At 38.7% G+C, this 26,187-nt stretch overlaps 1 protein-coding gene across 1 annotated transcript in view; it reads left to right on the top strand.

Moving 5' to 3' along the window:
* Positions 1-26,187, top strand: part of FAM161B (FAM161 centrosomal protein B) — a 479,347-nt gene that overhangs the window by 199,584 nt on the left and 253,576 nt on the right. The window contains exon 4 of the mRNA XM_044074719.1: positions 5,936-6,273. Within this exon, the coding sequence (XP_043930654.1) occupies positions 5,936-6,273 (338 nt within the window). The remainder of the gene's footprint in view (positions 1-5,935; positions 6,274-26,187) is intronic.

The raw sequence follows: 26,187 nt of genomic DNA, 5'->3' as shown, positions 1-26,187 counted from the left end.
CACAAAGTAATAAAATACCAGGATTTGCAAACAGAAACGTGGGCAATATGGAGGAAAGATACCCACATAGTTCCAATAATAGTAAGAGTATTGGGTCTTTTTTAAAAAAAGAATTTACAATCTTACTTAGATATGTTACCGATACATGTAACTCTGTACAAATTGCAGAAGGAGTCATTACAGGGCACAATGTGGGTGCTGTGTATAGCACTTCTGGCTAACATCAAAGACTGAAGCAATACTAATTTCATGAACTTTAATCATACTTTGACTAAGGAATGGTGTTCATTTTTGTCATGGTATTAGAAACCCAAAAGACTTGGAGAAATTAAAAAAGACACCATTGCCCAGAAGTGGCCAGACTGACTCCTCTCACTGTGCATTTCTTAATATCCTGTGATGATGGGATTCATCTGAAGACAAAACTTCAAAGTCAAAGTTGTCCTCATTGGCCCGTATTGGCCGTAGCAGATGTAGTTCTCTTTTCTTCTGCCTTTTCTGTTGGGGAAGCTCTTATTTGGAGGACTACAAGAAAACTGCTTTCCTATCCACTGATTAAGCCCTACCTGGACATTTACTGCCTGCACTGCTTGGTTTCGTCATGCTTAGTAGTTGTTGTGAATTCTTCTTCAAGTAGAATGGTCTTCTTTTCTCAGAATACCAGCACAAGGAAGTCTTACATGGACAAATGGACACATTTCTTGGGGTTGGCAATCTCCAAGAGCATAGAACCATTTCCTATCCTATTTCTGTAGTACTTGAGTATTTTTTAAGTATTTTTGATACTGGTTTGTGTTACTCTTTGGTTAAAGTCTATTTAGCTATCATCTGTAGTAAGATCAAAAGGGTGTTTCCTTAGCTTACATGAAAGTTTCCAATGTTTTTGTAAAGACACTTTACTTCCTTGGGGCTTGTGCTTTATTCTAAAAAAACTGGCACAAGCTCCATTTGAACCAGCTTCTATTGCATATTTAAATACCTCTCTTGGAAACATTTTTCTTAGAAGAATTTTTGAACTTTCCATTCTTTCTGATAAATCACCATGTTTAATCTTTCACAAAAAAAAGAAGAAAAAAAAAACAAAGTTCCATATAAAGGGCAGTTAGAGCACCAAATGCATCACACCTTTCTTGCCTCTAAAGTTTGCTCCTTCTGCTGGCTTTGTAGATCTGATGCTTCGCTAGCAATTTTTCAAGGCTGGGCAGATAAGTCCCCTGCTGTGAAAAACCCTTCCATGGCTGTATTTTTCTTAAGAAATTTAGTGTGTTTTATTATTTGGGCTAGAAAACTTATTTTGTATGGATCATCATCCTTGTCAGATATGGTTATACCGCAGTGAATGCTTGTAGTAACTTTTTGTGTAAAGTCTGTTTTTTAAACTTTTACTCATATTGTTTTATATTATTTACATATTAGGGGAAAAATATGGTGTGTTTGGGAACAGACAGAGTGTGTGTGTGTGTGTGTGTGTGTGTGTGTGTGTGTGTGTGTGTGTGTGTGTGTGTGTGTGTGTGTGTGTGTGTGTGTGTGTGTGTGTGTGTGTGTGTGTGTGTGTGTGTGTGTGTGTTTGTGTGTGTGTGTATGTGAGAGTGTGCGTGCATGTGTGTGTGTGTCTTTTTAAACACAGATTTATTTATTTTATTAATTGAAAATTCAACATTAAACAACATTAACAACATTAGATCAGTTTCCATTTCATATCTGTCCAAAAGTCATGCACATTGCTATATTATAAGTAGTTCAGGGCCTCTTTTACAATAGTGTATGTACATTTTACTTACTTACATTGGTACCTTTTCGTTTAGTGTAACCCCCATCAGGTTATCACACTTCGTGCTGTTGAACAGCCAAGCATTTCGAAACAGTCGTCTGACACCTGTGCTTTGATTACTCTCTGAATTAACATTTTTAGTCTGTAGCCATCAATACTATTGCATACCACATTTTCATCCTGACTACTGTTCAGTTATTCTATCTTTTACTGCTTGAAAATATTTGTATTATCTACATCCCACCTTGTAAGAAATAGGAAAACAGAAAGGCTGCAACATTTGGCAATGCTTAACAAAAAAGAAAAAGAAATGAAAGCCCAAGGTCACAAAGCCACGATTTTACAAGCCAGTAAAATTTCCCCTAACATCTTCTTCTTTAGCAAACCCCAACCTGGTAACAGTTTAATGAAAAAGAAAAAAGTACAGAATTCTACAGATTATAACACTCCAATTGCCCTAATTCATATTCCGTCCATCCTTTGCCAGACACCAGAGAAATAGATTATATGTGTACTCCATCCTATCCGCAACACTTTGCTCCTTATCTGCTTAAGGTATGCAAACTAAGTGAGCCATTTATTTAAGTATTTCTGATTGTGTTTCATTAACGTTTCCTGTTCCCTCATCTCCTCCATACACACTACCTGTTAAATGTTTGAACGCACCCCTTTTTTTTGCTGCCATTCTTATTTTCTATACTGATTGCTTCTGCTCATAGCCCTTCTGTTCCCCAGGGCCATTATCTACCAGTATTAAAGATTCTGTCAACAGAACTTTATTTTTGGTTACACCCATTAACGTCCTTCAAATGTCTTCCTTCCATCCTTGCAAAACCTGACATGTCCACACAGCCTTCCTTCATTCCTTCACCTCCAACATTCCCTACTAGGCCCTAAGAACATTCTTTGTAATCTCTCTGGGATGTAAAAATGTTTATGCAGACCTTTCCATGCAAAAATTCTGAACTCTTTTAGCATAGTTGACTTCCAATTCAGCACCCATATGTGTTCCCATCAACTAAACGCTGCCTCTTCACCTAATATCCTGGCCTATTCCACCTGTAATTGGCCTGCTTCCTATCTGCTGCTCCCCTAAGAGCTTGTATAATCTCAGAATTAAACCTTTCTCCACCATCCCTTCCTTTTCGGCTTTTATTATCTGATTAACAAGACCTGGCCAATTTTCCTGAGTAACTCTCATCCAAGGAATCTAAAGGAGTTCCCTTTGTAGGACATTGTAACATAGAAAGGATCCATTTGGCAAATTAAATCTACACGTAGCTTTTTCCCACATCAGTATTGCCTCTTTTTCAATTAGATGATCCCAATACTTAATCTGGGTCTTCATGCGTCCCCACCTAATAACCACAGATCGGTCAATGACATCATTATTTGAGTCTTAATAGGTAGTATCTCATCTCTCCACCCTTGCCAGATTTTAAACTGGAATGTTGTACTAGCTTCCTGACTCACAGTATTTAACAGCATGGTTGTTACTACCTGGACATTCCTTCCCCAAAGTGCATCAAAACTGTCAGTCTGCCCCTTCATTTTTCTTACCATCTTTATCCAAACTGTGTCACTGCTCAGTGTTTGAAGTCTCACCAAACAGGCCAACTGCACTGTTCTAATGCATTGTTTATCAGGCAAAATGAGTTTATTTTTGATTTAGGTATTGTAAATTTGTTCTATTTCACCTGGTGTGGTTCCCCCATCCAAATAAAGTCTTGTATCTTTTGTCTAAGCATCCTCTCCCCCTACCCACTTAAGGGATACCAGATAACTGTCTACTCATAGAGCAAAAGTGGTTTAGGATTGCCTGATTTGAAGGGATACTTTAGAGCTACACAGTTAAGGCTCACATACATAACACAAGCAGAAGGTAATAAATCAAAGTGGGAGGAGAATTTGACAAAATAGCGTGGGGGGTCAACCAAGAAATAGAGAGTAGGATATTGGAAGCAGTCCTTAAGGAAAAGGGTGTTGCAGTGGTGCAGTGGTTAACATTGTCATCACACAGCAAGCGGTTCTCTGGTTCGATTCTCGACTGGGCTGTGTTCGCGTGGGTTTCCTCTGGGTTCTCCAGTTTCCTCTCGCATTCTAATGACATGCATCTGGGGCATCTCTCCCCGGGCCTCCGCCGAAAATAGACTCTGTCCTGGTCAACAAATGTAAAATAAATAATAAATAAAAGCAACAATCATACAGAACATTATATTCATGAAGTGGCAGAGGATGTTCTGGGAACTGAGCCAACAGAGGAATGGAGAAAGGAGATTTTGCCATTAGCAATGACTGCAAGTGGTGATGCAAAGAACAGGCAAGAGGAAGCTGGAATTTACTGAAGAAAATTAGGAGAGGAACCAAGGTGCTGGGAGCAAATAACTAGGGAGAAAGATAGTGGAGTTGGATGAAGCCAAGCAGATGTTTGGATTGCAGGTTGGAGTCTGCCTGCTGTACCAGGGACTTGACAGCTGAATATGGGCAGAGTTAGGGGGACAGAGGAGTGCTAAGGTGGGGGCCAGCTCTGGTGGAGATTTTGGTTGAGTCTAGTCCAGAAACTGCTGCAAATAAAAAGAGTAGTAGGGTACATAAGGTATTGCATGATAACTATGAGAATCGGTCAAAGGATGTTGGAGTGGATTGGGAAGAGAAACTGGAAAGGCAATTTACCAATAAACAATGTGAGGACATCTGCATGGCTCCCAAGTATGCAGGAAAGTCCAGAAGCTGTACGATTGTTGCTTGTAAGTGTTTGCATAGATGTTTTTATACCTCAAGCAGACTTCAAAGAATTTTCCCCAGGGTAGATAGCAGTTGCTGAAGGTGTGATGAAAAAGAGAGAGGTAACTGGGAACATTTTTTGGGAGTGTAATGAGTTCCTACAGAGTACTCTATCAGTAATGTTGTGAAAGCAAATGATTTGAACTAATGGAATGATTCTTGTACTGAATATTGTAAAGGAGATAAGAACTGGAAGTGGGTTCTTTAGAAAAGGGAAAGAGAAAATCACATGCAAGAGAATGGAATGTGTGGGAAGAGTACATGCAGAATAATGTTCAGGAGGAGGAGTGGGAAGAACACATGCAGAATAATGTTCAGGAGGAGGAGTGATGTTTAATGGAAGGCAGGCAGTGAGCATTGTATATAATGCTGAAGTGAATAATTGTTAGAAAGAAAATGTATATGTAATGTATAACGAAAGAATATGGCAAATGGTAATATGGTTTGTTTTTTTACTATTAATGTATGTGTGTCTGTTTCTTGAGTGATAATTTAATAAAGGTGTTTAAAAACAAAATCAGCACACACATCCAGTAGAAGTTGGGGATTCTACAGTTCATTGAATTGGTGAGCTTGTGTTTTTATGACTATGCAACACAAATTGCCACATCAGTAGACCAAATTGTAGTTGCAGGTTTGAAATATACCACCACTTTATCCACCAAAGCAGTTATCGTTTTTTAATTTGCAGTTATTTTCACATCCAGATGGGAAACAAGTTTATGCAAATTTTAAATTCTATATTGGAGCTGACTGGCTGCATGGTAGGCTGCGTGCATGTACTGTCAGGCAGTGTTTTGCAAACAAGGAGATGCTGTGGTCTGTACATATTCTCTCGTGCTCCCTTTGGTAATCACTTGTAGATACAGCTTTCTCCACCCAAATACTGTTACATTTCAAAACTCAATATTGAGTGTATTCTACCGTATTTAGTGATCACATAAATGTTCATAGATTAGTACTAGGAGTTTAACTACTGTTGTGGGCCATTTTAAGCGTAGCTACTTACCCAATGTAAGAATCAAACCCTGTACCTTGTGTCTGTAAGGTAAACGCCTTAACCATTATACCAACCTCCCACCCAAGAATTAAACCCTGTACCTTTTATCTCTGAGGTAAAGAACTTAACCATTATGCCAACCCAGTGGACCCAATGATGCTTGACACAGCTTTCCAGATGACATATTCACCATTATATCTATTGTATGCCTTTGCAAAGGTCATGAATCTTTTTCTTCCTTTATAGCCAGTGACCCCTTGTTACTCAAAGGTACTTGTTGCAGTTTTCTGAGTGTTAGTGTCTGATATATATGCAGTGTTACTTTTAGATTAATATTTTTTGTGATCTGCTGTTGTATTAAAAATGTTTACTTTTTACAGAGGCCGAACTGTACAGAAAAATACGAATGCAGATGAGGGCAGAGGACTTACTTCGTAGTTCTTCAACACCAATTAAAGCGAAAACCCAGAGGAAAGAACTGGACAAAAGCAGCATTCTGAAAACAAAAGAAGAAAAACTGGGATTCTTGAATACAAGCCCTAAATTCCAGCCTCAGATTAACCGTGAAGTACCTAACTTTGAACAGCTCCATAAGGCATTGCAAACAGAGGCCATGAGAATGAGACAGCTAAAGGAAGCTACTCGTTGTAAGCCCTTTGAACTGCATACCTCAAAACTACCTCCTAGGCAGATCAAGGTGTCCAACAGTGTACATACGGTGAGTGACTGAGGTTTGTCTCTGGTACTGAATGTATCAGGATGATCAGTGCTCTGAATACCAGACCAATACACTGTTTTCCTTGTGTCTTAGTTCTTTAAATGTATACAGGTTGTAAGTCATCATTTAATTTCATAAGGCACTCGTGTCTAATTTTTCTGCTCATCTCCCATGTCAGTAGCAAGTATTAATAAATGGTCTATCTAGATGTTATTAGCAGAGCATAATTCTCTGCTGTGCTGATACTATATGTAATCATAGGTTGTCTACCAGAATGTAAAAAAATACACATTTTCACTCAGTTTAATTTCTCCAGGTCTTTTGGGTTTCTAACACCATGATGAAGATGGACCTCGTTCCTATGTCAGGCTATGATCAGAGTTCATGAAATTAGTATCATTTCTGTCTTTGATAGTAGTCAAGAGTGCTCCTCTCACCACCTGCAATGTTTCCAGAATTGCCTTCTTCTGTAATTCTTATGGGTTTACATGTATTGGTAACATATCGAAGTATAACTGTATGTTATTTTTTATTTGCCCTATTGTTACTATTACTGTTGGAACTGTTGGGATAGCCTTCTTTCAGATTGCTTTCATTTCTGCCTGCAAATCCTGATATTGTATGACTTTGTGGCTCTCTGTCCATAAGACATTGTAATCACTGGGTGTAGTAATTTCAATGATCAATGCTATTTTTTTTTAACTCTTGGTAATGGGTCATCCCTTGTGATGTAAACTTCATCATTCTCTATAATACTCTGGGATTCATGTTTTCAGTGCTTCTCAGCTACTTTTAAATTTTAACTTTTGCACAATCCCCAATGCAACAGTTTTGCCACATTCTTGTGCCTTTCAATATACAGGGCCTCTGCCATGAGTGTATCACACCCATCACAAGATACGGGACTTTTTCCAGTTCCTTTTTTTTTTTTTTTTTTTTTACAAAATCTGCATTTGTCTGCTTCTCCCACTTTTTCAGTACATTTTGTAAACCAGCTTGTATGTCGTCCACTATCCTGGGCCACTGTTATTACCCTTTCCTCTTTTGGTTTTAATTCACCTCACCGTAACCATTGCCCCAGTATATCTTGGCCAACATGAAGTTGTTCCAGAAGATCTCTGTACTTAACAATATATTTTTGGCTTTTCCAATTTTCTTTACTGCTTATCTGATCCTTTTCCTTATATTTTTTCTTTTCTTTTTTGATATATTCAGTTACTATCTGATTTTTGTCTATTTCTGGTTTGATTTTCATTCCCGCTTAACACTGAAATGTTTCTGCTAAGCTAAATAAAGATGTAATTTTAGATTTCTTCTCCTCATGTTTTAAAATGTTCACCTTGTTTGGATCTGATGAGATCAGTAGATATACAATGGATATAAAAAGTGTACACACCCCTGTTAAAATGCCAGGTTTTGTGATATTAAAACAATGAGACCACAATAAATAATTTCAAAACTTTTCCCACCTTTAATGTGATCTATAATCTGTACAATTCATTTAAAAACAAAAAATTCTGTTAGGGGAAAAATATAAAAAATAAAAAATGTGTAACAAGCTGGTTGCATAAGTGTGCACACCCTTCAATTAATACTTTGTTGAAGCACCTTTTGATTTAATGACAGTGACATTGAAAAGAACTGGACGTCCTTCCAAAACTGATGAAAAGACAAGACGAAAACTGGTCAGAGAGGCTGCCAAGAGTCCTACAGCAACACTGAAGGAGCTGCAGGAATTTCTGGCAAGCAGTGGTTGTGTCCTACACGTGACAACAATCTGCCTTATTCGCCATATGTCTGGTCTATGAGTTAAGGTTGCAAGATAGAAGCCTTTTCTTACACAGAAAAACATCCAGGCCCAGCTAAAATTTGCAAAACAATACATCGAGTTTCCCAAACAAAATGTGTTACGGTCTAATGAGACCAAGGTTGAAGTTTTTGGCCACAATTCCAAAAAGTATGTTTGGCGCAGAAAACAACAATTCGCATCACCAAAAGAACACCATCTGCACGGTGAAGCATGGTGGTGGCAGTATCATGCTTTGGGGTTGCTTTTCTTCAGCTAGAACTGGGGCTTTAGTCAAGGTGGAGGGAATTATGAACAGTTCCAAATACCAGCCACTTTTGGCCCAAAACCTTCAGGTGAAGATGAAAGGGAATTTCACCTTTCATCACGGCAGTGACCCCAAGCATTCATCCAAATCAACAAAAGAATGGCTTCTCCAGAACAAAATTAAAGTTTTGGAATGGCCCAGCCAGAGCCTAGAACTAAATCCAATAGAAAATCTGTGGGGTGACCCGAAGAGTGGTGTGCACAAGAGATGCCCTCACAATCTGACAGATTTTGAGCACTTTTGCAAGGAAGAGTGAGCAAATATTGCCAGGTCAAGATGTGCCATGCTGACATACTCCTACCCAAGAAGACTGAATGCTGTAATTAAATCACAAGGTGCTTCAACAAAGTATTAGTTTAAGGGTGTGCACACTTTTGCAACCAGCTTATTGTACGTTTTTTATTTTTTTATATTTTTCCCCTAACAGATTTGTTTGTTTTTCAATTGAATTGTATAGGTTATAGGTCACATTAAAGGTGGGAAAAAGTTTTGAAATGATTTATTGTGGTCTCATTTTTTATATTAAAAAAATAGCATTTTAACAGGGTTGTGTACACTTTTTATATCCATTGTATATGTATTCCAACACTTGCAGATCTGTACATGCAAACAATTTCAGGGAAGCCCATACCCCCTTCAGAAGGAGGAATATGCAGTCTTGGTATACATGGATTTTAACATATTGTTTGATAGGCATGAAACATTTGTCTTGTTTTCGTCACCAATCAATCCAATACTTTTTAGGACTAGTCAGTCACCCCAAAACTGTAAGTTAGAACAGGAAGCAAATTGACTTTTAGCTTGAACTTTATTCCTAGACATCAAGACAGTTTTTAATATCAGTTTTAATTTTTCTGAAGTATTCCTTACCAATATAAAAATACTGAACTGGACTAGATAGTAGTACCAAGACACAATCCACACGAACTCCTGTGTTGCAAAAGTAATCAATTTATTAGTGATTCCTAGTACCTCTGCAAATACGGCTTCATTGGGAATAAAATTCAACACCAATACATCCACTTTAAATAACACCCCCAAATTACTTAACTGTTTGCTAATAACATCATTATCCAACTAATTCATTCCATAAGAACAATTTAAAGTAAGGATATACAAGCACGATCTGAAATAAGTATAAAAGTTAAAAAGAAGAACAAAGAATCAACCCAATAGAACCTAGCAAATGCTTATATGGAACCAAAGGAACTATATTAAATAAACATTTAATTCATGTTAACATTTAGTTCCTGGTTTAAGGCTTTGGGATGAAGTGCATTAAAATTAATAATAAATGTTGCCTCCAAATTACTAAGTTTATTCAAAAAATCCTCTCCCTGTGTGTAAAAAGGTTTTGCCAAGATGCAAAAAAATAAATTAGCTCCTGAACCCCATGGGCTATGTGGAAGTGGTGGGCTATAGGACTCTCTCATCTATGATTTCTGATATCCCCTAGATGTTCCATTACTCTGTTTTTAAATGTTTATTTAATATAGTTCCTTTGGTTCCATATAAGCATTTGCTAGGTTCTATTGGGTTTACTATTTGTTCTTCTTTTTAACTTTTATACTTATTTCAGATCATGCTGGTGTATCCTCACTTTAAATTGTTCTTATGGATTTAATTAAGTTGTATAATGATGCTATTAGCACACAATGAAGTCATTTGGAAGTGTTATTTAAAGTGGATGTATTGATGTTGAATTTTATTCCCTTTGAAGGCGTATTTGCTGAGGTACTAAGAAGCACCAATAAATCGATCACTTTTGCAACACAGGAGTTTGTGTGGATTGTGTCTTGGTACTACTATCTAGTCCAGTTCAGTATTTTTATGTTTATTTGGTGCTATTAGTGTTTTTTTGGTTTTGGACTTTATTGGACTGAGGGAAGTTTGTCAGTATGGCTGGGGCACAAACGGAAAATGTTTCGTTGCTGACCGAGTTTTGGAAGGAGAGAGATGCTAAGCTAGCCTCTGGAGATCCTTGGTCCATGGGGGAGACAGAGGAGTATAACGGTGACTTCTTTCAGCTTGAGAAGTTACTTATAAAAGAAGTAACGCTTTGTTACGATACTAAGGTTTTGGAGAAGTATATCAGCTTGGATATCACACGAGAGGGCTAAGAATTGATCAGCTGCCTGCTTATGAGTTTTCCGACGATGAGAGTGGCTTGATGGATGAATGGAAAACCCTGCCCTTAACCTGTACATTGGGTTGGTGTAGGGTCTTGATCAAGTGCAATAAGTGACAGCAGGAAAAAAATTCAAGGTGAGTTCCTGCAGTTACAGGAGTCATTGGTTAACTTGCTACCAGATGATGTTTTTTCTAACAAATTGAGGGAGATCAAGACCCGAGTGGGCAAGGTGGAGGAAGGGGTGGTTTTGCTTATAAAAAGAAAACTAGATTGAGACATAAAGGATTGTAAAAATAATTTGTTGTTCTCCTGGCTAAGAAAACCCAGAAGGAGGAGACAATCCAGGGCACAGGCGGAAAGCAGGTCTTGTGAGATACAACACTCATCGGGGTCTTTGGCTGATACTTCATCCAGCAGGAAGAGCGTATATTTTGAGAACTTGAATATGGAAGGAGTTAATGGACAGGAACCGCATTCTAATCAATACCAAACCAGGGGTCGTGGTCAGAAATGACAAGCGAAGGGTTTTAGCAACAATGCCGGCAGAAAGGGAAAGAACTTATGGTGTTTGTGACATTAGAACTCCGTGTTTCCAGCAAGGAGTTTTGGAACTTGAGACTGATGAGTTAATTCAACAGCATCAAAGGTGGCATGATGTAAAAGGTGTGTTTAATGACTTTAAAATAGTTAATTTATCCGACTTTGTTCTGAATGCTGATATGGAGGCAGTTTTAGCAAAAGGAATGAAATTTGTACCTACTAAACTTCCTAGTTTAGCGGACTTGTTTTTTGAGGTTAGTAGGTTTTGCAGAAAGCTGCATCTGAAAGTGTTTTTTCAGAACAAAAATGATGATGTATTGGTTTGTGATAAAAATTAAACAATGTATGAGGATGAAATTAGTATGGATGATTCACTTTTAAATTTATCTATTTATAAAAATGAAATGTTTGATTTGGTAGAAGAAATTGATGAATTGGAGGGTGTGTGTTGTGAAACAGTGGGTGCAGGGTTCTTCACGGGATATGGTAAATTTCAGCTGCCTGTTTTACCTACTGTTAGTACTTTTATGTCTCCGAAAATGTCTGCAGCTATTTGTACTTTTGAAAACACATTGTATAAACAGTTGCGATTAGAATATGACAAAATTAGAATGAATTTTAGGAATTACAACTTGAATATGAGTGATTGGAAAGCCCTACAATGCATGAGGGATATTAATAACAAATACATTTTCACACAAACAGACAAAGGAGGCAATTGGGTGGTTTTCTTAGAAGTCAATTATGTAACCATAGCTGAGAATTTGATCTCGGATGTTTTGGTATATGAGAAATTGACAGGCAATCCAGTTTTGGAATATAACAGAAGTTTGTTAGAACTTTTAGAAAGGGGTGAGAGATTGGGCTTTTTTTTCAGCTGCTGATATTAAAAAATTGCATGTGAAGAATCTCAGAGATGCAACATTTTTCATCATTCCAAAAATACATATGGTGAACCCTCCGGGTAGACCTATAGTCTCGGGGAAAGGGTCATATTTACAAAACTTGGTTATTTTTTTGGATTACCAACTGAAGGAGTACCTATCTAAGGTAACTTTGCATATTAAGAATACCAAGGAATTATGTGACCTTGTTGGTGGAAAATGTTGGAGAACAAATTTCTATTGGGCTTGTGTGGATGTAAGAGCTTTGTACACAAGCATTTGGAACATCTGGGGTTTAGAGGCAGTAAAATCTATGCTTGGTGAACACCCACGGACAAGTTATCTGGTACAACTTTTGGAATTCTCCCTCATACATAATTGTTTTAGTTTTGGTGGGCAATATTTTTTACAAAAAGAGGGGACAGCAATGGGGGCATCATATGCCCCAGCATATGCTATTTTGTTTATGATTTTTTTGAAAACAGGCATATGCATAATACTAGTTTCTTTATCCACAATGTCATCACGTACAAATGATTTGATGACTTTTTTATTTGTGAGGGAGATCCAATGGAATTCAGGGTTTTCATGGAACAGATGAACAAAAATCCATGAGGCCTGGAATTCACTTTTGAAACTAGTGTTGCTAGCATCCAATTTTTGGATGTTGATTTGTTTTCAGACCAAAGGATACATTTTAGACCCTTTACTAAGAAAACAGCTACTAACAACTTCTTGTCAGCTGAAAGCATGCATCCACCACACTTTTTAACATCAATTCCATATGGGGAATATAAATGTATTTTTAACAATACTTATAATAAATCATCAATTCCAGGGGAATATTTGAAGGTCAGACAAAAACTATTTAATAGGGGGTATACACTAGATTGGATAAGGCTGAGAACAAGGTTTTGGGCACAAGTGGTATAAGGGATACAGGTGTCAGAAGAACAGTCATGGGAGGGCCTAGAAGGGATGACAAGGGGAACAGGATATTTTTTGTTTCCAAATTTTCTCCCTTAATGATGACGCTTAAAAAACTAGTGGACAGGTTTTGGCCCATTGTTTGTGAGGATGAGTGTGTGGGGCATTTGTTCCCTGATAGAGTGGTTTTCTCTTATAGTAGGGTCCTTAATTTAAAGGAACTGCTAAATTTGAAGAGACCTTTGATGAGAAGTGGTTGGAAGGGAAGCTCTGCATGTGGTAGATGTAAGGTTTGCAGTAGGCTAAAAAACCTGAATGGAACCAAGATAAATAATGTTAGATATTCAGCAACAAGCGACCATTTTACGTGCAGGTCATGTGGGGAGGTTTACATCCTCGGTTGTGGGTGTACACCAACTAGATGGTACCTAGGACAAACTCGGAGGATGGTTAAAAACAGAGTAATGGAACATCTAGGGGATATCAGAAATCATAGATTAGAGAGTCCTATAGCCCACCACTTCCACATAGCCCATGGGGGTTCAGGAGCTAGTTTATTTTTTTTGCATCTTGGCAAAGCCTTTTTATACAAAGGGAGAGGATTTTTTGAACAAACTTAGTAATTTGGAGGCCAAATTTATTATTAATTTTAATACACTTCATCCCAAAGGCTTAAACCGGGAACTAAATGTTAATATGAATTAAATGTTTATTTAATATAGTTCTTTGGTTCCATATAAGCATTTGCTAGGTTCTGTTGGGTTGACTCTTTGTTCTTCTTTTTAACTTTTATACTTATTTCGGATTATGCTTGTGTATCCTCACTTTAAATTGTTCTTATGGAATTAAGTTGGATAATGATGTTATTAGCACACAAGTAATTTGGAAGTGTTATTTAAAGTGGATGTATTGGTGTTGAATTTTATTCCCATTGAAGGCATATTTACCGATGTACTAGGAAGCACCAATAAATTGATCACTTTTGCAACACAGGAGTTCGTGTGGATTGTGTCTTGGTACTACTGTCTAGTCCAGTTCAGTATTTTTATGTTTATTTTGTGCTATTATTTATTTATTTTTTTTTGGTATTCCTTACCAATCTTTATTCTCATTTGTTCATGTTTTATTGTCAATCTTTCACTCATTTCCAAATATTTATATACCCCCTGATGCACAAGTTCCTTTAGATCATATTCCTGTCCCAAGTTGATACTTTCTTATGCTGCAGCTTTCCTGTTTAAATGTTGCTTTTGCACATTTATCAAGACCAGATGTCATTCTTATTTCATCTGAGAATGTTTTAACTATCTGAAGTTGTGCTTTCTACTCCTCATCTGATAACTGTACAGTTTAAGTCATCCACAAAACATAGATGAGAAGTCTCTAAACAAGGTTGGTTTCTGGGAGCCAAATTGTTACCATAACCTAATCTGTTGAGTAAGCAGGTTATTGGGTTAATAGCATGACAAAATAGTATATGTTCCTTTGAATTTTTATCCGTGGAATAATAATGTGCCCCTCGTCATGACTCAATTGCAAAGTGGTTTGCCACTGATGATCATCATTCACACTGCATCAGTGGCATATGTGTTCTGTGGCTGCACAAACCCACACTGGCAACTTTCCCGACTCAGAATTCCCTCATTTGACTCTCTGTGACAGGTGCTTGTGTAAGCCCTAGGAGGAGGGAATGCTGACATCGAAAACCTTGCCAGTGTAGGTTTCTGCAGGTACTGAACCCATATGTCACTGAGGCAGTGTGAAATTTGAAAATGTACTGTTACAGGTAAGTAGTATATATGCAGGTGTACTTTTGATGGTCACTGTTATCTAATTTGTAAATGCAGAGTACATCTGTAAGCATTCTTTTATCCATGAGTGTGGGATGCTTTTAAATGCATTTTTTGTAATATATCCATGCCATACTTAAATTCTTTCCCTTTTTACAATTCATTATGGCTTTAGCAACAAATGATCCTTTATTCCATATAACTTTCTATTGTTACCCTTTTGTTCTATTGCAGTGATGGAATTTTTTTTCTAAATGACTATAAACTGCCTGCATCAGTCCCAGTATGTAAATTGTGTATTTTCAGAAGACAAGTTATTGCTCTTCTTAGGAATGCTTGCTGGCCCACTCTTGAGGAGGAGTGTTGTTAACCAGGTTGGTGCCTATTCAGGATATAAGTAATTGTTACTCAGGGTTAAATGTTCATATAAAGATGTTCAAGCTTTTAGCCAGAAGTTAGCTTCTGCGTCTGGGCCTGGGGTTTTCCATTGAGGAGCTTTTCTTAATTTTGTCTCAATTTCTCTGGTAGTTACTTCATCCCATTTCGTAACATCTACATTAGAACTCATTACTATTTCTTTAATTATGTTGTCCAGTCACTGTCTTTATGTTCAACAGTGTCTTCATAAATATTTCTCTAAAATGTGTCTATTTCTTTTTTTTTGGTGGTGTTTCTACTACTCCTATCTTGTTTCCCAGCTTTCTATAAACCTTTTTAGGTCATCAATGAATAGCTTATTTTCTAGTTTTCCTTTATATATTTTTAACAAGAAGCGAAACATCTCTATTAAATCATCACTTATGACATAGGCAATTATACAGTTATATAAATGAAAACAAACCATAATGATATAGTTTTAGTTGCAAACATTTTACATCACAGACTGTATTGGCATAATTTTAGTTGTAAACATTATACATCACTTATAATGTACCCAATCATTGTCAGTCAAACATTACATAGCTCATAGAAATCCTGCCTTCTTTTAAACCTCATTCTTGCCCTGTATGTACTGTTCCCACAGTTCCCATTTTTCCTATGTAATTTGCTCCTACCCTTTTCTAAAGATCCCAATTCCAGTTGTTTTATCTATGTTACTATATTCACTACTTCTAGTACAGTTGGTTTAAACTTTGATTTCCATTTTCTAGTAATTGCTTTTTTGGCAGCCACCATAATTACACTCAGCAAGGCCTTACTACATCTAGGCAATTACGATTCTGTATCATTGCTCAAAAAAATAATTTCTTTGGTTATACCAATTTGCTTATCCAGTATCTCTGATAGAGTTGTCTGCAGGGAATCTTTAAAGTCTGCCAACTCATTACACTCCCAGAAAATATGTTCCCAATTACCTCTTTCTTCCCCATCACATCTCCAACATTTGCTGTCTACTTGAGGAAAAATTATTTGGACTCTACTTGGAATATAAAAATATCTATGAAAACATTTCCAAGCAAAAATTTTAAATCTTCTAGACTTTGTTGCATATTTGGGAGACAAATACATACCCCCATTGTTTCTTTGTGAATTGCTTATCTAATATCTCTTCCCAATCCTTTCTAACCTCCTCTGACTGAGTCTTATAGTTATCATGCAATATTTTGTATGCTCTTCTAATTATTCACTTTTTAACAGCAGCTTCTGCTCTAGATTCTACTAAAAACTGTACCAGTGCTGGTCTTTTGTTTAGGAACCCCCCTATTTCTTTCTCTTTGCCTAAACTCTGATATCAAACAATGATAGGGAAGGCAATCTCTAACCAGTAGTCCAAATAAATTATTGGTATCTTCCCATTGGGTCTATATTAGAACATCGAAGTTTCACAATTTCGAATGTTCTAATATCAACCTCAATTCAGCAAACACTGAAAATAGCGAAGCTGCGGAACACCAAATGTCTTCCTAGGGAAGGAATTTGGTTGGCCGTTCCTGTGGCTTCGCTATGTTCAGCACTGTGGTGGAAAGTTATGGGTCAGGATCAGGTAAGTGTGCAATTGTGTGGACGTGAGGTTTAGGGAGGGGTAGGTGAGTTAGGGTTAGGGCGCGGGTGACGTGAGTGTGCGATAGTGATGGACCTTAGGGTTAGGGTTTGGGGTTAAGGTAAGTGGATAGCTAGTGGTGTGTGTACAGTTTAGTGTAGGGTTAGATGTAGGAGTTTAGGTGTATGTGTGTGGATTGCTGTTTGTTTGGTGTGTTTGTGTTGTATGTATGTGTGTTGGAACAGCAAATTTTTTCCCTGGGAAAACATTTTGCTGTTCTGCATGTTCAATATTGTCAGCGTTTGCTGAATAGGGGTCGCTATTAGAACATTTGACGTTTTAAAAAGTCGATGTTCTAATATAGACCCCTTCCCATTCTATTACCTTTCCCTGTCTAATTATTTACTCCCAATACCTTACTTACTTTGTCAGTTTTCTCCAGTAAATTCTATCCCCCTCTTGCCTATTGTCTGTATCCATAGTTGCATTCATCCCTATCGACAGAATCGCCTTTCTCCATTCCCATATTGGCTTAGTTCTTAGAATACTTTCTGCTACTTTATGAATGTAATATTCTGTATAATTTTTGTTATTCCTCTTAAAGATCTGTGTCCAGAATCCAATCTGTCCTTGTCTGAGCTTCCTCCCTGTTTCTTCATCATCCATTTCCACTTTAAACTATAGGTTTCTGCTTGTACCCCTTGGCAGCAATGGATACTCTTGTGATTCACCTTTGATGTGCATGTATGTGTAACATTGGTATGAAGCCAGTACTGAAAATTAACCAAAACTTTAAACATTTCAGTTTACCCCATGAGGAAGTAGCTGACCAGAATCACCTCTGCGGCATACCTTTTGAAGAAGTAGCAGCTGTCCAGAATCACCTCTTTGGCACCTCAGCATAACATACTGGTTCCTTAATACACTTATTTGTATGTTTGCTATAGCTTTATTTTTTTTTTTGCTTATTTCCTTAAACATCTGCAACACATCACTGGGACTTCCCTGTTTCCCCTTACCCCTCTTAATAATTAACTGTGTCTAATCCTCTCCTTTCTGCATTTTTGATTGAGTAAAAGGTCCCTTAACCCAACACTTTTAGTGTACCATACGCTTAGCATTGCTTAATTTTTAATCCCCTGCCCAGAAGACTTTAAAGTTATTTCTTTACTTATAGTTCTGTAAATATAGGCTATCGGCATACCTCTTCAAGTTTTTTTTCTTTTTTTCTCTAGCCTCAGCTTGGTCTTTTAAGATTGTATTTTTTGATTGCTGCAAACAAAATCACAGCTCATCCATCTCCTTTCACCCTCACTCTGCTCGGGCTCACTCTGCTCCCCTTCCCTACCTCCTCTCATATCCTTTAATTTATAGCTAACCCCCATTCACCACTCCCTCTCTAGCCCCTCTCCCTCACACTCTTCACCCTCCTATCAGCACATCACTTCCCCCCTTATCCAATCACACACATTAATTTATCATTTCCTATTACTCTCTCCCTTCCACTTCCTACCACACCCTCTAAACCTATTATTCCTCCAGCTTACTCTAACCATATTCTCTCATTACCCCTGCTCTACTCTTATAGTTAATACACTTTAACCATGGGATTATCTTTAACACCCCCCCTTCCTTCTCTTCCTTTTCTGTCTCTTTAAGCCACTCCACCTTTCCTCCATTATTGGGTTTAGAAAAATCTTGTAAGTACTCACCTCTACCTCTTCTAACATACTACTCTCTTCCCTTTATCTGAACTTGTACATTTACCTGACTACCTCCCTATTTAGCTTTTTGCTTCCAACAACTAAGGTAATCTCCCAAACTTATATCGCAGACTACCATACTTTTCACCCATCTCCCCTCTCCACTCCTTCTCTTTCTGAATCATGCTTCTTTGCAGAATATTTGCCCTTCTCTCTGTTGCCACTCTTACTCTCTTATACAACCTCTCCTCCTACTTCACCCACTTAACTCCCCTTCTTCGCTCAACAATTTCTATGTACCCCACAACTCCATATGAAATCTCACACTACTTATGCAATAAAACTTCTCCTTCCTAAAATCAAACCCCACACTACTCCAACTCCACCCCCCAAAATAAAATGAAATGCTATCTCTTCCCCTCCTCACCTCACAACTACTCACTCTCCATAATCTTGTCTTATCAGGTGACATACATTCCCAACCCTGGTCCTCACAGCCCTCTCCATTCTTACATTGACCCCACCAACCTAACTATGCCACATATTCACACACCCAGAAAAATGCAATGCTATTCTCCATGAATATCAGAAGCTTCATCAATAAAGTTAGTGAATTCCATGTCTGGATTGCCCAGTACTCTCCTGATATCATCACACTCACTAAAACTTGGCTTAAACCCCACATCCCTGACAAAGACTTCCTACCCCCAGGCTATAACAACCTACATCTGGACCGAACCAAGAAAAAGGGTGGGGGAGTTGCCATCATATTTTCCCACCATCTAACTGTAACCCCCAAGCTATGCCCACCCATTTGCAAAATCAAGGAACATAACTCATTCACCATCACTGCCATCTACATACCCCCAGGAGATCGCATTCCTATATTAGAGAACACTCTCTCCTGGATTTCTCAACACTCACCTTCTCCTCTGATAGTTCTGGTACATATATTAATCTATATGGCTTCTCTCAACTAATCTCTATGCCTACATACACTAGCAAACCAATTAATTACTTCTGTCGTGGACTGGATACTTGTCACAAATCCACAAAAATATCAATCCCCTGAAACCCTCCCTGACTCTCTCATTGATCATTGCCCTGTCAAGGTTCTCAGATATTCTCCTCATCTTAGCCATCCTCATAGGTACAGTGAATGTCGCAAACTCTCAAATTTTCATTCAGAAATCCTTAACAACCATCTCCCAGCTATCAACTGGTCCTTTCTCAATCATTTATGTCTTGATGATGCAGTACTTAAATTTAATTCTATATTTCACAACATTCTTAATTCCCTTGCCCCCCTGTGCACAGTTAGAGTCAAATCCCATATATCACCTTGGTTTACTCAATCCACTTGCACTCTAATGTTCAGAAGAGATAAAGCCTGGAGAATCTGGTCCAAAACAAAACTCCCCATCCACCTTCAACACTATAAGGAACTACGTAACCTAAAAATGAAAACAAAAACTTCTACAACAATCCACTCTCTCATCAAACCTTAAAAATTTTGGAACTCCATTAACCAAATTCTGCGCCCTGGTAACCCCACCTCTCCTAATCCTGGCCCAAACAACACTCCTCTAGAAATAGCATAACATTTCAATACATACTTCATTGAAACCATCAGTAAACTCTCATACCGACCAAACTCTGGTGTTTATATTGCCACTGCCCCATACCCATCAACCTCCCCAAATTCCTCTCCTGCCTTCTCACTGAAAACTGTATCTGCCAGTTATATTAAATTCTTACTCTGTAAGCTAAACTCTGCTGTCCCTCCATGGATAACTTACCTCCACTATTAAATTCTTACTCTGTAAGCTAAACTCTGCTGTCCCTCCATGGATAACTTACCTCCACTAGTAAATTCTTACTCTGTAAGCTAAACTCTGCTGTCCCTCCATGGATAACTTACCTCCACTATTAAATTCTTACTCTGTAAGCTAAACTCTGCTGTCCCTCCATGGATAACGTACCTCCACTATTAAATTCTTACTCTGTAAGCTAAACTCTGCTGTCCCTCCATGGATAACTTACCTCCACTAGTAAATTCTTACTCTGTAAGCTAAACTCTGCTGTCCCTCCATGGATAACTTACCTCCACTATTAAATTCTTACTCTGTAAGCTAAACTCTGCTGTCCCTCCATGGATAACTTACCTCCACTATTAAATTCTTACTCTGTAAGCTAAACTCTGCTGTCCCTCCATGGATAACTTACCTCCACTCTTTTTCTAAATGGCTGCTAACTTACAAGCCCTTCCCATCTCCATTCTCACTTACTGAATCTAAAGTCCTTACGATTTGGAAAACATTTTACACCATACCCATTCACAAGGACGGCTATTCTTCTGACCTTGCCAACTTTAGACCCATTGCTATTCTTTCATCGCTCTCTAAAATCCTAGAAAATTGTGTCCATAAGCAAATCCTACCTTACCTCCTACAAGAAAACCTACTCCCCCCCACAACACAGCTTTTGTCCTAAGCAAAACACCTCCCCTGCTCTTATTTCCTTCCTTAACACTACATCCCAAGCTAGGGATAACAACAAACTCATTTCCACCATATTCTTTGGCCTTTCTAAAGCTTTCGATACTGTGCTCCACCCCCTATTCTTACTAAACTCTCTAAACTTAATCTGTCCCTTTCTACCATCTCCTGGTTTGCCAGTTACCTCCCTGATAGGCTACAGTTGGTTAGATGGCTCTCTACTACATCTCCTGCCCACCCTATCAAAGTGGGAGTACCCCAAGGGTCTATTCTAGGCCCTCTTCTGTGCAACATTTTTACTAATCAGTTCTGTACTTCCTGTCCTCATTCATCCCTCGTGCAATATGCTGATGACTCCACAGTCATTGCCATCGCAGACTCCCTGTCTGACCTTAATACTCTCATGCAAAAATCCTTTCATTCAATCGAAAACTGGCTCATTAAGAATCAGCTGATTCTTAACCCTAAAAAAACCTCCTGCTCTTCACCCCAAATCCCTGAACCATCTTAAATCTACCTTCACTATCTTCTTCCTCAATAAAATACCTATCTCAGTCAAGTCCTACGCCAAGCTTCTGGGGGTCATCATTGATGACCAACTCAAATTTGGTCTACATATCACCTATAACATTAAAAAAAATCATCAGAACTTGGACTTCTATATCGGAATAAAAAATTTCTCACCAGTAGTTCCAAAATCTCTATCCCATGGTTGGGTCCTTCCAAGCCTCTTCTATGGTTCCCAAATACTCACAAACCTACAATTCTCACGGGTCTATATGACGCTATAGAATGGACTAAATAGCAAATGCTATTTAGTCGATCTGATACTGTAGAAATGGCAAAATAGCAAAGTCACAGAACATGAAATATTTTCCCAGGGAAAAAATTTGGTGGGCCGTCTTCAGGACTTTTCCATTTCCTCCACTATGGTGCGATTTCGGAGTTGGTATATTTAAGTAGGGGGTGTGGGGGGCACAGCCCCCCACTTAAATTTGTGTTTAAGTTTATTTATTTATTTTTTTTACGGAGCAGCAAATTTTTTTCCCTGGGGAAAAAATTTTCTGTTCCGTTTGTTCGATATTTTGTTGTTTCAATATTACCGGTACGATAATATGATATAGACCCATTCTCACTGCTGTCTAAACTTGAATCTACTTATAACAAAATAGCTAGATTTGCAGCAGGTCAAATGTATCAGTCTCACCACTGTCTTGCTCTCTCAAGCTTAAATTAGTTAAAATTTCCCCACCAACTTCTCATTTCTCAGCTTCAGATCATACATTCTGTTCTGTATCAGCCCTACTCCTGCCCTGACCTTGCCTCACTAGTCTCCTACTGTACCCCGCCAGGTCTCTTCGAAGATCTGATCAAAACCTCCTCATTATGTACAGGCCTATTAGGAAAGGTGGGCAAAACTTGTACAGCTACTCTCCTGCACAAGCCTGGAACAAACTCCCACTTCACATCAGGAATATTAATCACCCTCAGAGATTCAAGATTACTCTCAAAACCCATCTTAACAGTACATGGATCTGTCACTGTACTCACCCACCATGACACTCTCCTGTTTTCCCTCAGTCCTTCCTCTCACCTCCCCTCCTGTTTTCCTCTTTATGTCCACTCTTGCCGTGAAATCGAACTCCCTTCTTCTTCTGGGCTAACAAGAATTACATCTCTTACTCTTGTGTCTGGTATTTACTCTTTTAGTCTTACATTCCTCCTATCATACTACAGTAAGATTTGTCCTCCTAACTGTACTCTAGTTACTACTTATGGTACGATTAGACTTATGTAATTGTATCTGCATCACTCAAAGTGCCATGGTATATGCTTGTATATGACTTCCGCTGTCCAACCATATTTGCTCCTGTACATATTTTTGCTACATGTATAAAATTGTTTTTTATATTCTGGGCTGTGGTGTAGTTCCTGTGTTGTCCATTACCTTACTTTTCTTTCTTTAATTTTCTTCACCTGTGGGTGGGGGGAGGGAGCTACTGCTACTCCTGTCTGTGGGAAGTGACCTCAGCACAAAGTAATGGTTGTTTGGTGGTTGTTTTAGCTCTTTTAGTAGCTTTTTTTTTTCACCTGTTTGCTTCGTTTGCAGCTTGCTTTGCGCAATTAAGCTTCAGCTATAATGAAGCTACACATAAACTTCTCTTCTGGCTGTCACCCTCTGCTCTTTTCAAATTTTCCTTAGGAGCTCTACTCACAATCATAATCAGACTACTCATATATTTATAAAGCTAGTCTTGTTCTCAATACTTCTTTCTACTACTAAAGTAAGCATTACTAAGTAAAGCACTACATCTACTTACCACCCCAGAATATCCTAGCACCTTACTTCATACCACTACAGCAATGGTGTTTCAGCTAGTCAAGTGGTAGATCTCCCAAGCGTCTGGTCCAGTTCAGCTGGTCAATCTGGGTATCTTGGATCAGATGTACAATTGTCTCAACCTGCCTGAACAACCCTCAATCATGTCATACAGAAATACAAATACATGCAAACAATGCCAGTGTAGACAAAAACTCAACAGGGCTCAGATGACCAGATGATGGCGCAGGCCAACCAGGAACACAACTCATAAACACACACAACTGCTTCCACCACCACAAAAACACAAAAACACATCAAACACAAAGACATACAACACAAAGACAAAAACAACTACTAAAACAAAAGCAGGGCTCCCAAAGAGGGCATCCAAAAATCCCAATAACAGCACCAAATACACAATACATAATCCAATATAAATCAATGTCAACACTCAAAAATCAAACACCACACACAAATGAACATGACTGATACACAGTGATAGTAGGAAATATAGGACTCTATACTGATGTCCTGGGCTGAATCTGAACAAATTGACTGTAGCAAGGAGCCAATGACTGACTCCAGGAATGTCCACATAAAGTGCATTCCAGCAAGTACAAATATGAGTCCTCCAAAGTTCCGTACTGATATGACTCCGTCTATGTCCCTTGCTGGGTGATGAGAAAAGAGACATAGAGGAGCTCTCCCATGATTGAGTATGAGGCTGGTATGATACCCACCTTGAGCTGCCCAGAATGATCCCACCGAAATACTCTTATGATCAGCTTTGATCATGTGCTAATAGCTTTATTGAAGCTGATCGGCTTTCAATGGCTCTAAAGGGATGGTGTCATGTTGAGCCCACTGGGATGTCCTTATTCGCCTTGTTACACTTGTTCAACCTTCCACTGCCTTTATGAAGGCTCTGGACTTGTCACCAAGTAGCTTACAGCAATTGCAAAAGGCTCAAGCCACAAGCAAGAAAAAAACAAGGCAAATGCTCCCCAAAACCAGGGTGCTAAAAACAGGGTAATGAAGAATAAAGCCTAAAGATGCTCACCAGCATGCTGAAAATCTCATGTTGTGCAGCTCATGCCTAGCACAATCGACGCCACTGCAGTAACACTGTGCTGGTCTAAGGCACTAAGTTCAGGGCTTGACCCCACCCATGGCTACAGCATAAAGGTACCGCACATTATCCAAGCCGACATACACCTCAAGGACACCCCAACATCAAAGGCATCACCACAAACATCTGAAGCATAAGAACAAGCAGGGAAAAACCACCACCACTGAAGACTGCAACTTGCCATACATCCAAGACTATACAACTGGTACCACTTCACCCTCCAATCTCCTAAACAGCTGACCTGATCACAATCTGGAATCTATGGATTAATCTGTATCACAAAAATGTATCACCTGATACTATTCATACCCAACTACCTAACCCAAGGTTCATAGGATAGCCTATGCTTAAATGCCGAACAATACCTTCACAAATTCACTAGGGAGAATAATACCCTTCAACAAAGGTGATCATCACAGAACCTCCCACAAAACAGTCACACAGAATGCTCCCCAATCATGCCACAACAGATAGACATGATAATCACACTGGAGTATACAAAGATATCTAACCCACACTACAGACACTGATGAACCTCCTTCCCAGCACAAAAGACCCACCTTAAAAATCGAAAGACCACATCCTCCACTTCAAATAGTACTGAGATGGTTCCTCCCCCAACCTGCAGTGCCCTTCACAAATACATCTTCACCACATATCAATTCACAAGATGCCATGGACATCACAAGAAAAATCCCCACAAGGCAATCCCCTAAAGGTGTGGACCCTCTCTATTGAAAACAAAAGCGTCCTGTCCAAATGGAAAAAAGCCATTAGGCAAAATCATAACAAAAAAATTCTATGAGCAAAGAAGGAAAAATCTGCGTTCTCATACAAAACATCATCTAAGGTAATAGCAAAAACAACTTGAGAGAGAAAAACACCTGAGGCCAACTTCAAGATAACCAAAACTTTCAAAAACGCTATTAGAAAACCCTTGAACCACAAAGTGTGTTAGAAGTTGGTTGCCACAAAAATACATATGCTCAGATGTGCGATGCAACAACAAAACACTGAACCACAGTGTTGAATCCCGATCCCACTCAAAAGAAAGAGAAATACTTACAGATGTCCCTCAAATCCCTGGAATAGCATAGATGAAATAAATCTCACAGCTGACCTATATCTATCTAAAACTCAATGGGAATGGACCCATAAACCTAGCGTCGTGGGACCTGATGATGCACCAGGGCCTCGTGTTATGTGAACTCTGAGCATGCTAAATTGCCTTAACTGAATGCTATATAACCCTAGCCTTGCCCGGGACCCACACCTGCCCCACTTCTCACCCAGCCTTTGCACTGGGAAACCCACAGTGGCCTGGCCTCTTAAAGCTGTGGAACTACATGACTATGAACTCTACAGACGCAGCTAACCAGAGGAACCTGCAAACAGAGGACAGAATCCTGCTGGAGCTCACTAACAGAGAAAGGAAAGAGTGACTAGTCCAACTGATGAGGGCAAACTCAACTTTTGTAAAGGTCACTAGAGCCCTTTGAGGCTCAAGACAGTCCATACAGAACAGTGACTAAGGCCTAAGCCCTTGGCAGCTGCCACCATATGCTCAGATAGAAACATACAGCTCGCTAAAAAAAGAACCCTAATGCTAATCATAGATGCCAAAACATGCCAAAAAGCCTTGTTATGATCAAAAAAACTGCTGATCTGCTGAAGCCAGTCAGGTTCTTATGTCCCACATCAGATATGTCCTGGGACCCCTCTTGTATGGCATTTATTTCTCAGATATTAGCTGGAACATGAAGGAAATTGTGGATGACTGCATTATAGAAGCTAACTACAGGTATAGACAGGCAACGGCAACTGGAAGGCTGACAAATACAAAACTAATCTCCAAACAAGGAAGCACACCTTTGGGATAAACAAAGTACCACAA

This window comes from Protopterus annectens, chromosome 6.part0 (genome assembly GCF_019279795.1).
Source record: "Protopterus annectens isolate FY-2018-M chromosome 6.part0, PAN1.0, whole genome shotgun sequence".
Taxonomy (NCBI): Eukaryota; Metazoa; Chordata; order Ceratodontiformes; family Protopteridae; genus Protopterus; species Protopterus annectens.
The sequence above is the reverse complement of the archived record's forward strand: the minus strand, read 5'-3'. Positions and strand labels throughout refer to the sequence as shown.